We start from the raw sequence: 12,226 nt of genomic DNA, 5'->3' as shown, positions 1-12,226 counted from the left end.
GTGCCTGCCAGCTCCTGGCAAGGCTGTTAAACAGTCCCAGCAGTGCAGCAGCAGGGCTGTGAGGCTGCTGAAGCAGTATAAAGCCATTGCTAAAACTATTCAAAGAACTCTGAATGTATGTGGTTCTCTGCCACAACAAATTCAGTTAAAAATGGACACAGTATAAAGCTGTCAGTGACTCTTTCCACATTGCTTTCAGCAGCTCTGCCATAGGAGAACATGGTTTTCAGAGCCACAAATTCCTCCCTTTTCCCTGTTGGTGTGGATTATTATCCAGCTTCCACAGCACAGCCCTTTGGTAGATACTCACATTTCATTTTCATCTTCTTGTCTTAAAACATGTCTGTGTCACTGGCCTTTACTTCATTTGAGCCCTGAGCCATCTCATCTGCCCAGGTAAGAAAGAGCATATATGGAAATGCCATTCTTCATTTATAGCAGTGGCTTTATTATGAGAAATTAGTATTGAGCTGATGACTTACAGTCGTGTGGTACCTGAGCTTGCATGAAACATTGCAGTACAATTCACAATGTTTTGGAATTTGGGAAAAATCTTCAAAATGTATTTGTATTTTCTGCATCAAAATTCTACAGTTATCAGCATAGAGTGTAGGAAATTTCTTCAGAGTAAAATATTTACATAGAAAAATATGACAGTCTGTTACAATTAAAAATATGTCTACTATAAGTAAAGTAAAACATTCAATTGTCAAACCAGTATTTTACAAAATACAGTAAACACGATTGTGAATCTGAGAATCTGGTTTATAAAAACATACTTTCTTTTGCATATACAATTCCTTCTCTGAAAAGCCACATTTGTGCAGGAAGATTTTGCCTTTGCCTTTGTCATTCCTGACTTTATTTGAAAATTGCAAGCACAACGGTCATTAAAACCAAGAGATGTACAGTTGGTTTTACTGCAGCCGAAGCCCGTGAGAGCTCTTGGTAGAGGGGAGTTTTGGGACACGAAGTAACTTTTGAGCTGATCTTATCTGAGACCTCTGGGAAAGAGAAATCCTGTTTCACAGCACTGAAGTTTGCAGTGTTGTCAGGTATTTCCACTGTCTTCAGCATGGATTTAAATCCTGGTACAGTAGCCTAGGAGCAAACACAAGAGTTCTTCCTTGGTTTGAAACATTGAATTCAAGTGTGAAACAATTAATATTTACACTTTAAATATACAGGGCAAAATATTCTAAAGATACATTGAGAATGTGGACTGGGAAAAGTAAAGTGTTCATGTTACAGCAGTAAGACTATTGCTGTACAAGAGCCAGAATCCTGCAGTGATGCTTAAGCATTAAGCCTTTGGCAGCAGGCAGAGCCTACAGGGCATGGATGTTTGGACTTCCACAGGGAAACCATTTTGGCACAAGGAAGTGACAGTCACCCATGGTGGTGTCAGCCCCTGCTGCAGATCCCAGGCTCCACCCTCTCACCCTGCAAGAGCTCCTGGTTTGTTTCAAACACCTCAAGCTCCTGTTGCCATGCTCCAGACTCATCCCAGCTGGCTCCACCACCAAGGTCCAAGGAGTGCTTAGCTCTGGACACTGAGGACTGTATCAAACAACTCCCCTTCTGCTGACTAATATTTAAATACATTTTTTTTTTAAGTCTGCTAAAGAGTCTTTACACCTCCTATCTATGACTTGAGCAGCTCAGCTCACCCATCTCTAAGGCTGCAATCTCACTGTGCTCAGGACCTCAATGCAATTGGAAACAATACTTCAGTAAGGCTGCATAGTCACATTGATCACATATGTACTCACATTGATCACATATGTCCCAGGCAAAAGGAGAAGGAAGTACTCCCCGTGTTGATTTGTTCTGTAGGGACAGACATGTTGCCTTCCTTTGGCTTCCACGATGGCGTTGGGAATAGGATTCCCATTCTTACCAGTAACTTGGCCTTTGACACCTATGAAAAAGGGAGAGGAGGGAAAGATCATGAAGTGTAACTGGTGAGCCTCCTTCTCTGAGAAAGGCAGACTGTTCTGTTGCTGGATGCCCTCAAAGGCTATTTCACCACTTTTCAGCACATCTAGTATTAGCACCTAATCACTTCGGCCTTGCTCAAGGGAATTAAACCAGAAAATCTTTGGCTGTTGTTAATAGTTTACCCCATGTTAAGTTAGAAAGCAGCATTGTAATCTTCTAATATTCCAAATCTCATTTGCTGAAGGTATCATACACACTTACTGTATGTCCTTTACTGAAGGGCTTCAATCTTTGCTACAGGTTTGGCAATTTTTGCGCGCACACACACACACACACACACCCATCCCCCCTTCTTTTCTGTGATTTAAAATAAGTCAGCCTCTTGTCTAGTATTTCCCAAAGGCAGAATACCAACAATGTCTGCTTATGAAGTAGTTTCCCTTAATTCCCACACACCATCTCAAGGCAACACAGGGAGAGATAAAACAGCAGTCAGATATTTAGGGTAACAAAATGCAAGATAAGCAACAGGTTTGTGCAAACCCTTCAACTCATTGTAAAGCACCACAGCTTCACTAAGCAGTTCTCTTCCAAATGTGAAGTTGGATCACACCTAGAGAAGCCTTTCAAGTTTACAAAATCCAAACAGCAAAGACCCATGGCATGAGTGCTGAGGCACACATACACTTAGAGACCTCTGAAATTATTATTGTCCCAAGGCTGCTCAGGAATAGAGGGGAGGAGGGGAGTGCATGGTCAGACAGCTCCCAGGGCCAGCCCCTTGCTCCTGCCCCAGCACATTTTAACCCCTTGCACACTGTAGTATCCCCTCACCTGACACACTTGTAAGTTCTCCTGCCTCACCCACCCTGGCTTTGTAGCAGTTCCTGTTCAGAAGCTCCCAAGTTACCACCAGATCTGTCCCCTGTGAGCTGTGACACTGCCCCAGCTGCTGAGGAGCTCCCTCTAAGCTGGCCCCAGTTTTCTCTCTGCCCCCACTCCCATACCCACCTAGGTGTACTTGTTTGATATATTCGATCAGAGCAACTTTGTTGTCTCTCCAGAACTTTCCCAGCTGGTCTTCTGGAGGATATTTACAGCATGACAGCTCCAGTGTAATTTCAAAACACTGTCCCCAGACATAGTTGTAATCTTGCATTCCACCTTAAAAGTGAGATAAAAGTGTTTTCAGCTGCAAAGAAACACTAAGGTCAAATTAAAAGACAAATAGGAGAGTTAAAATGTTGGTACTTGCATCATACCTGTAAGAAAAGTAATTCACATAAATTATGCCTCAATGCCACACTTGTATTTACTGCCTCCTGTGAAAAACCAACTTAATTACTAACTCTAGTTACTCATAGAGTGTTGTTTTCTAAAACATATTTCATTTTGGAAATGATGATGATTGTGGCTGAGAAAGGACGGGTCTTTGACTTCATTCAAGCTTTTCCATCTAAAAAGGGACAGATAGGCTGGCATAGGATTTGTCACTGCCAAAGCCATTCCAAGACCCTTTTAAGTCTTTTAATACAATGAAAACAACATACACAGTGCACAAGCCCCATATTCTATCTGGCTACACATAAACAATAAAGAAAACTTTTATTTCCGTAATTAAACATTTAAAAATGTACGACATATGAATAGAAGATTGGTTTTCTTTCTGAAAGATCTTGATGTCAAGCAGAGTGTGCACATGTATGTAATGTATACAGCTACTGCAGGCCTTAAACAAGGGCACAGAAGCAGGCAAACAGCAGTGCCTGCCTCATTCTCTTGTGGAATTGCTGGCTGGAGGAGTCTGAAAACATCCAGGTCCTGCTCACAGAATCTGCATGAATGAGTTGACTTGCTTCCCTCATCAGCCCTCTACTCTAACATCACTGCCCTTTCATCATCAGAGATGGCAGGAGGAAGTGAGAAAACACCTTACCAGGAGCAGCTGAATGAAATATCAATGCCATTCTTACCTTCCAGCTGGTACCAGGAGTACCCGTTGGTAATGCCTTCTGGGAAGGTTTGCCTGCTGTCACAGCCTGTCCCTTTGTACATGCTGGCATGGTTGGAAGAATAGGTTTTTGCCAGGTGAATGAAGACATCATCATCTGGAGATCTGCTATAGCCTTTCAAAGAGCCAGTAACTGCAGAGTGAAGATAACCATTGTGCAACTCTCATTACTGGTGAAACACACAGTGTTGGCTTACATGCAGGGTAAACATCTCCCAAAAGGCCACATTAGGCAGTGAATTTTGATGGGGTTTATAAAATTCTGCCCATCCCAGCTCAAAAGCTAGAGGAACTTTGCAGGAATCCTTATAAATTTCGCTTTGGTACAGCCGATGTTCCTAAACCCAGTCAGTTGTGGGAGAACAGAGTTTGCCAGCAGCTTACCTGGGTTACCATTATCAAAGGTGTAACTGGCAACCAGGGCACCCCCATGCAGGTTAGCTGAGAGAACAAACGTTTCATTTTTGATCCAGTCCATTACTGCTTGAGTCTCTGGCTGAATGCTGGCCCTGTTGTCCTCAAAGGCATCGGGAAAATTTCTGTTCAGATCTTCTCTATTCCCATTGTACCTTAGAAAGAGAGAAGACATTCCCATTTCTGTTTTGCCTGTGGATGTTCCCACATCACCAGCCTCCCACTTCTCCAGGTCTGTGGTGTGCTAGTATTTTCAGGGAGCAGGGAAGATGACCATTTTTTATTTCTCAAGCGTTACAGTGGTGGAGTCCAGTTTGCTTTCTGGCAGCACTGGAGTTTTCATAGGCCACAATAAAACATTTCTAAATGGAAACAGAGAATATTTAACTTGCACACAGAATGCACACCTACTCATAACTGAATCAGAAAAACCAGAGCCAGATCAGAAGGATTTTGTCCTCTTCCTGTATGTGTTTTTCCTGCTTGTATAGAGGCCCAAGGTAACTATTGAATGGCCGTATCCCTTGGGCTGTTCTCACTCTCAACAGACAGAAAAAATGGAGTCAAACACAGGATGCATTTATTCTCCCTGACCCATAATGCCCAGCCTGTTCAAATACTCTCTTGCTTTTTCTCTCAGTTAGGTCAGCACAGGAATGAAGAGGGTATTCACTGTTGACTGTGATAATTTTTGAGCTCAGTCTGTTAAACTCTGTCTATTTGACAGCGAGGGGATAAAAAATACCCGCCTCCATACACGTCCCATCTATTTGCTGAGGAAAACATTTTTTCTTAATAAAATGGAGGGCCTACACTGGTCACCTAAAGAAGAACTAAACTACCTAAACTTTCTTTTCACTTGTGTCTGGTGTTGCCAATGCCAGTGATCCAAGAGAACTTCCAGCTCATGGGTTTGCTTTTTCTGCACATTCCAAATCTGTCCTTTGGGCTTTTATTCCCATTCTCTCACTGTCTCTTTCCCTCTTCTAGCTTGTTAAGCTTTTCATCCCCTTTTTGGTCTCTGCAATAGTCACAATAAAGAATGCAAAAGCAGCACAGGATGCAATGTCAAGTTATATTTTCCTCTGTGTAGGTTTTCTTCCCTACCATCACTATTAGCAAAGAACCTATTTATAGCCAGCTCTGCTTGTGTAACTCCTCCTTCTTACTAAATCCACATCCAACATTATTTTTAAACACATGGCTAAAGTCCATTCAACAAGCTTAGACACACCTTTTGACATTAAGAAGGGTTACAGAATTCTCCAATTGAAACAGATCCCTGTGGGTGGAATTTTCCTTCTTTTCTTGTAGCACTCTAAGGTGCTACAGAATGGGGAATTGTGCTTGTATTCGCAATCTGGGTCTCCTGCCTAAAAGGTGAGGTCATTACACCAATTCTGACCAATCTTTTTCTGGCTCCACCACATATAAACACCAGTCTGACTCAATCTTTCAGAAACTCTATGCCATAACAATGTGTCTTCAGAAGGCAAAAATTAGCCCTAGCACATCCTGTAGACTCTGCTCTCCACCAAGTGTGATTCAGTCTTCTGGCTAGCTGCAATTATTACTCCCCACCCATTTATTTTACCCTTCCCACCCTCCTAAGCCACCCTTACCTTCCTGGTGTGTAATAACAATCAGGCACTTTTGTAGCTTCAAATCCATCAGGATTCATGGTTGGCATGATATGGATCCGGGTATTATTGAGCAAGCGAGTAATAACTGGGTCACGTCCATAGCTGGTCACCAGGAAATCTATCAAATGGAGCAGGATTTCTCTCCCAACAGTCTGTGTAAAGAAGCACAAAATTGACCTTAAGTCAGATATGGAAGAAGAAAATAAATAAATAAATAAATAAATATCCACTGCCTTGAACTTCCAGGTTTTTCTTATGGACTGCACAGACATACAAGGCATATGAGAGCACACTGATCCACATTACTTTGTTTTATGCTCTCCCCTAAATATATTTAAAGCAACTGAGTAGATTAAAGGAATCGCTGGAGGGTTTTCACAAGGGTTTTAAACCCAGATCAACCAGACCTTTTTGTATAATGGGAAGCTGACTGTGTCAAGATGCACTGCTTAAATCTTGCATGGATAAGGAACAGCTATAACAAAAACTGAAGCTGCCTGATAAACATCATGTGGGCTTGGGAACACTCCTCTGCATTTTCTCAGTCCCACTGCAGGGTCCCAGCTCTGCGCTGTGACCCCACACACGAGTGCCAGCACTGTGTGGCACCACCTGGCAGTGGAGCTTCAGAAGGAAGGGAGGACAAGTCTGCCACATTTTACAGGATGCCACAGAGCAGAATTTTTTCTTGTTGATCCTCTTTTATGGAAGTCAATATTAATACAAGATCAAAGAGGCCACTAGATACTTCTGTTACATTGCTTTATTTTAATGCCATGAGCATGTGCATTGGGGAAATAAAAAAAAACCTTAGAAAAGGACATGGAAAGACATTTAGACATTTGGATACAGACTTTGGATCAAGGAGAGGTAGTTGCAGAGAAAAAGCTAAACATTTTTGTTCATGTAAGTTTGTGTAAGTCATGAAACCTGACATCTCCCTTTAGTCTATCAGATTTTAGGCAAAATAGTGTCAAGAGTTAAGGACAATTCTATTGTACCCCAGAAACCAGTGCTAGTGTTCATTGAGCCTTGCTTTCCAGGGGCACTTTCCACAGCACTGTGACCCATTCCTCAAGGATGCTTTAGGGTTCCTAAACCCTGTCTGGAAAGGGAACAAACCAAGACTTGCAAGCAGATGAGTTCTAGAGATAATTTATCTCTACTTTATCTCAGAGAACAAAGCCTGGCATATCACAACAGGATCTAAACCAGCACCTGAGTATGTGAAAACAGACTGCTCTGCAGGTTTGATAAATACACTCTGTGAAATCTAAAAAGGGATGCAACAGAACCTGTCTTGTACAGGCAGCTCTTGAAAAGGGTGATAGACATCTTGGGAACTTTATAAGGTGGGGGAAGAAAGGAGAGGAGAGGACAGGAGAGGAGAGAAATCAGCCAACTCATGGCCCTGGGCATGAGAGATGAAGTTACCAGACTCAGAATCAGCAAGAACAGCTCTACCACAGAGACAAGACTGGACTGCTGCCTGGGAACCTGGCAGAGTGCTCTTCTCCTGCTGTACTGCTCTTCAGTGCCTGACCAAAATAAGTCCCAAAAAGAAAGGGTAGAGAAGCAGGAGCAGAAAGGGGAGAAAAGAAAAGGAACAAAAGAATGTGGTGGAAAAGAACAATATTTACAAAGAATGAAAGATGACCAGATTTTCACAGATTATATTATTTGCAATTAAAAGTTAATCCCAGATTTAGTTACATGTGCAGTGTTTTACAAACTATTTTATAGGATTCCTGGTATAGCTGTAGTTGTACTCAGGACATTAGGCAGTTCAGATTATCATAAAAGTGCTGGCACTTGGGTGCTTACACTGTGAGAGAAGAATATACTTATTACCACTGTTTTGGTGTGGTAACAGAGGGGTGGTTTTGTTTTGGTCCAGAGCACCCTGCATTGCTTGGGAAAGCACATCTGGAAGTATCTGAGGGGAAATTTTTGTTTCTGGGAAAGTTTAAGTTCAAGGTCAAGTTTTGATCATCCCTTGGAAAGTATCTGCTGCTCAGTCCAGCTTTACCCTGTTGCTACAGAGGTCAGGAGTGTCTCTGGATAAGAGTTATGAGTCACTTTTATTTTAGAGCTTCAAATAAAGGATCTAGAAACACTGAAGGTAGGCTGCTGACAGTAACCTTACTGGACAGACACCTTTACCAGCCTCAGGTTTAATACAAAGAAAGAGAGAAGAGCAGGGGACAGCATGAATGTGTTCTGGGCTTTGAGAGGACGTGGACATTCAGCTTTGATTGCAGTATCCCAGGGGAGATGAGATGCCAAAGAAGATTGTGCTACTGTGTTTCACAGGAAGGGCGACAGAAAAGCAAAGGAAATCCCTTTCTCCCACCTCAGGGATACAATTAGACATTGAGTTTCTCTGTGCACTTTCAGCTGTCAGCTTCCTCCTGTGCCCCAAAGGGAGAAAGTCAGCAGGAAAGGCTTCCAGTGATCCTCAGGGAAGCCTCGAATGAAGAAGCGTGCGTGTGTCAGGACATGGATCAATGCTGCAGAAAAGGGTGCAACTGCTGCTTCTGTACACGAATCCTTTACCCTGACTCTGCCTGCTGGCAGGGCTGTGTCAGCACCCTGCTCAGTGCCACAGGATTACTCAAGAGGCCTGAGCAGCAGCCAGTCAGCAGATTAAGGTGAGGAGCAATTGCACCTGTGCTGTAACACTTTACTGCAGCAGCCCTGGGTTTAGAGCAGCGCTCTCACCACATGACAGAGACCTAATACCAGGGGACTATGGGTGGATGGACTCTGCCCATTTTTATTATTAAAATTCTTTCCTTAAACGTGGCCTGGTTTTTAAGCTGAACGATGTTGAAAGAAAGATGCAAGCAGTCAGGAAGGACCTGTTCCAGGGCAGCACAGCCTTGCCTGGCTCCCTGCTCCAGCCCTGGCTGCTCCACAGGCCAGGCTCAGCACACCAGGCACAACAACCCCACCTAAGGAAGCTCAGTGTCAGCAGCAGGCCAGACTGGCTTCCCACTGAAACGCTACACTTGCAGGATGTTATTTATTTTTAACACTTGTACTGCTCTAATTATCATGCACTGCTGGGACACACCCCACTGGGGCTGCCCTTCTTGGCTAAAACACACCATTGGCTTGTGCCAAGTTTGGCTCACATCCCTTCATTGCTGCAGCAGCAATCTCTATGGCCATCTGAGAAACACCACATGTGTGACAGGAACTGCAGCTCTCTGGTTTATCACTGAAGGAAATGCTTCTGAACCAGTAGCTGGCACAAGTTGTTACCACCTGGACAAACTCCACCAGCTTCAGAATTTACCTGGGTGAGACATGGGCAGCTTTTTCTTTTCCCGCTCAGAAGAGTGTGAAGAAAGATAAGGAAAAAGTAACTGCAGCGAGGCAGTGTTAAAATGTGCTGAAATAAAATGTGCTCAGCAACATCCAGCTTTTTTCAAAGTCTGTTGTTAGCATTGAGATTTGATTGATTTGAATTTTTAAATTTCTGGTTCTTCTGACCTTTCTTCACATCACATCAGCTAATACTGAAGCTAGGTGGAAAACAGTTTACTATCCAATAAATGTTTTTATAAACAGTGGGGGTTTTCCTAGAGCAAATGCTGTTTCCCTGCATATCACTTCAATAACATATCACACAGGACTGGGACATGGGAATATGGACTTAGGATTCCTCATAGCAATATATGCAAGTATTCTATAAGTTGTGCAGTACATGCAGCATTCTTTTTGTGCAATGATTTTTTTCTTATCAGATGATAAAAAAACAGCCTTTTTTTCAACAGTGGTATTTTGATAGAGTAAATGCAGCTTCCATTAATTTTTTAGAAATAAGTGTAAGAAATTCTGCACAAGCCTCATTAGCTTATTGTTTGATGAATTTTTAAGACTCCATTATATTTTATATTAATCACAAATAAATCTACTCCAGCCCTTAATCACTTAAGCTCTAATATTTCAGGAAACCCAACTGTGGATATGACTGTGCCTATGATGACATGGAAAATAGGGTAGAGTTGCTTTAACTTATTTCACAAGATAAGGCAGCAGATAAACATATCCTTTCACATAGGCTAGTCCAGACCTATCAGTATAGGCTCAGTTTCACACAGTGAAAAAGGAAAAACACTACTATTTTTAATAATATTTTATACTACGATATTATTATATTATTTATATTAGTGTTTTATTTATATTATTATAAATAAACTATTGTTTATTATAAATAAGTGATGATATTATTTAATATTATTTGCACTGTTGCTATTTCATATACTGAGAAAATAAAGTGATGAGAAGTGGACACTTTAAAAGAAAAGGACTGATATCAGCACTGCCATCCTGAGAAAGAGTTTATCTTGTGATGACACAGTTACACTACAGCTGCAGAAAGCTAAAGCCATATATCAGCACATGAAAGGGGGAGAGCAGAAGCACACAGGAAGTTTACAGCTTGTTCAGATGTGCTTTTCCTTAAGGGGTTTCCCTGCAGTGATATCCATGGCTCAGGAAGAGCCTTCCAGCTAGATCCTGTTTGTGTGGAAAGCACTCCAGTCACTGGCACAGAGGGCCCAAATGGTTTTGCTCCATTCGTGACTTGGGAGCATCTGGGGGTTTGGCTGTGGTTGGTGTTGAGCAGAGGAGTTCTTCCCCAGGGAGGGGTGTGTGACTTGGAAAGAGAAGGCCTTTCAAGTAAGAGCACAAGACTGGGGCAAGAGAGGCTCCTGTCTAATTCAGAATGGGAGCTGCCCCAGAAGATCAGGCAACCTCTCCCTCACCTTCCCCCTGCAGACTTCAACAACATTTCACAGGCTTATGCATTTTGTGCAGTCAGTTACCACCATCTTGATTAAAGTTAGCTTAAATCAGTTTTCATTTGGCTCAGGTTAAACAAAAAGTACTGCTAAAAATGGTGTCCAGCTTCATGCAGGCAACATAAAGAATGGGAGAAGTTTTTTGCTGCCTCTCAGTGGATCTGGGGCAAAAGTTCACTCTATCTGGCAACAGTGAACACAAAACTACAATCTTTTAGATCTTGGCTGGTTATGTCTTACAGTATCAAGAAAAATAAACTTGCTTAAAAAAATAAATCTTTTCAGTTCTGAAAAAAATACTCCTCTCATGGTACTGCATACTCAGATTACTTTATTAGAACTTCCCTATTGGGCAGCTTTCCAAATAACCTAGATTTTCTTCCAGCAGCACGTGTGAACAGCCCACACACATGTAATTCAGGTTCCACCCCAACTTTTATGTGTTTGGAGCAGTGGGCCAGCTGAGTCAAAGTTAAGTGACATATGCATGATCATAACAGGCTGGAAGGGCAGCTTCACCAAACAACACTTGAGAACAGAACTTCTAATTTTTTATCTTTTGTGGAAAACGTCACTGGAGCACAAAAGGCCTGACTGGATCAATGAAGCCATAATCCCACAATTTCAATTTATGAAAGACTCTGGCACACAAATTGAAGCTTGTTGTATAATTAGTGCAAAGCTTATCTGTCTAATATATTGTAGGGGTAGTTGAATCTATCCCCAGAGACTAGTCCAGCAGAATCTTAGATTATGGGGAAAAAATATTCAAGTTCTCCAATGCTTCTCTATATGAGGAATTCATTTCCTGCCATCTGAAACACATTTATGATGAGATTTTAAAAAGCCCCAAACACCAACTGTGTTTGTATGTTTATTTGTTTCACCTGTATGTACCCAAAAACCACATATAGCAAAAATCATGATGAGGGTCTGAAAAGGAGGAATAGCTCTATTTCTGGAATGCTCCCTAGGTGTGAGCTTGGTCAGACAAACAACTGGAATGTTGGACGCCTTAGCCAGGCAGCTCAAGGATCAACCCTGCTCACACCATCTGGCACTGTGTCTGACTTTAAAAGAAAATCTAGCCTAATTTCCTCATGAAGTCAATAAAAAACTCAGATCCTAGGCAGTGATCTGAGTTGCCAATCCCCAGCAATTCCCAGCCCTGTGGATGTGCAAACAATGTGTGTTCCTATGGCCAAAGCTCCTCATGCACATCCAGCAGTGATAATGACAGGGGTGCTTCCTTGTGGAGACTTCAGTACGTGTGGCCTTTTGCAGTCCAGCAATATTGGATTTGCAAGCCAGCCCATCCTGGATGAGATCATATCCTGCCCTCCACCTCCTCCCCACCAAAGCTGGCTGACTACAGTCAGAGGTTTGCCATGCCCTCCAGCAGCCTG

General features: G+C 42.4%; 1 protein-coding gene across 1 annotated transcript in view; it reads right to left on the bottom strand.

Moving 5' to 3' along the window:
- Window positions 1–424: 424 nt before the first annotated feature.
- The window catches only part of CPM (carboxypeptidase M), a 28,193-nt gene continuing 16,391 nt past the window's right edge, over window positions 425–12,226 (bottom strand). Inside the window, exons 4-9 of the mRNA XM_058022893.1 lie at window positions 5,989–6,161; window positions 4,337–4,521; window positions 3,915–4,085; window positions 2,953–3,105; window positions 1,773–1,921; window positions 425–1,101 (exon numbers count right to left, since the gene is read on the bottom strand). Of these exons, the coding sequence (XP_057878876.1) occupies window positions 862–1,101; window positions 1,773–1,921; window positions 2,953–3,105; window positions 3,915–4,085; window positions 4,337–4,521; window positions 5,989–6,161 (1,071 nt within the window). The 3' untranslated portion in view covers window positions 425–861. The remainder of the gene's footprint in view (window positions 1,102–1,772; window positions 1,922–2,952; window positions 3,106–3,914; window positions 4,086–4,336; window positions 4,522–5,988; window positions 6,162–12,226) is intronic.

The sequence above is a fragment of the Melospiza georgiana genome, chromosome 4 (genome assembly GCF_028018845.1).
Source record: "Melospiza georgiana isolate bMelGeo1 chromosome 4, bMelGeo1.pri, whole genome shotgun sequence".
NCBI lineage: Eukaryota > Metazoa > Chordata > Aves > Passeriformes > Passerellidae > Melospiza > Melospiza georgiana.
The sequence above is the reverse complement of the archived record's forward strand: the minus strand, read 5'-3'. Positions and strand labels throughout refer to the sequence as shown.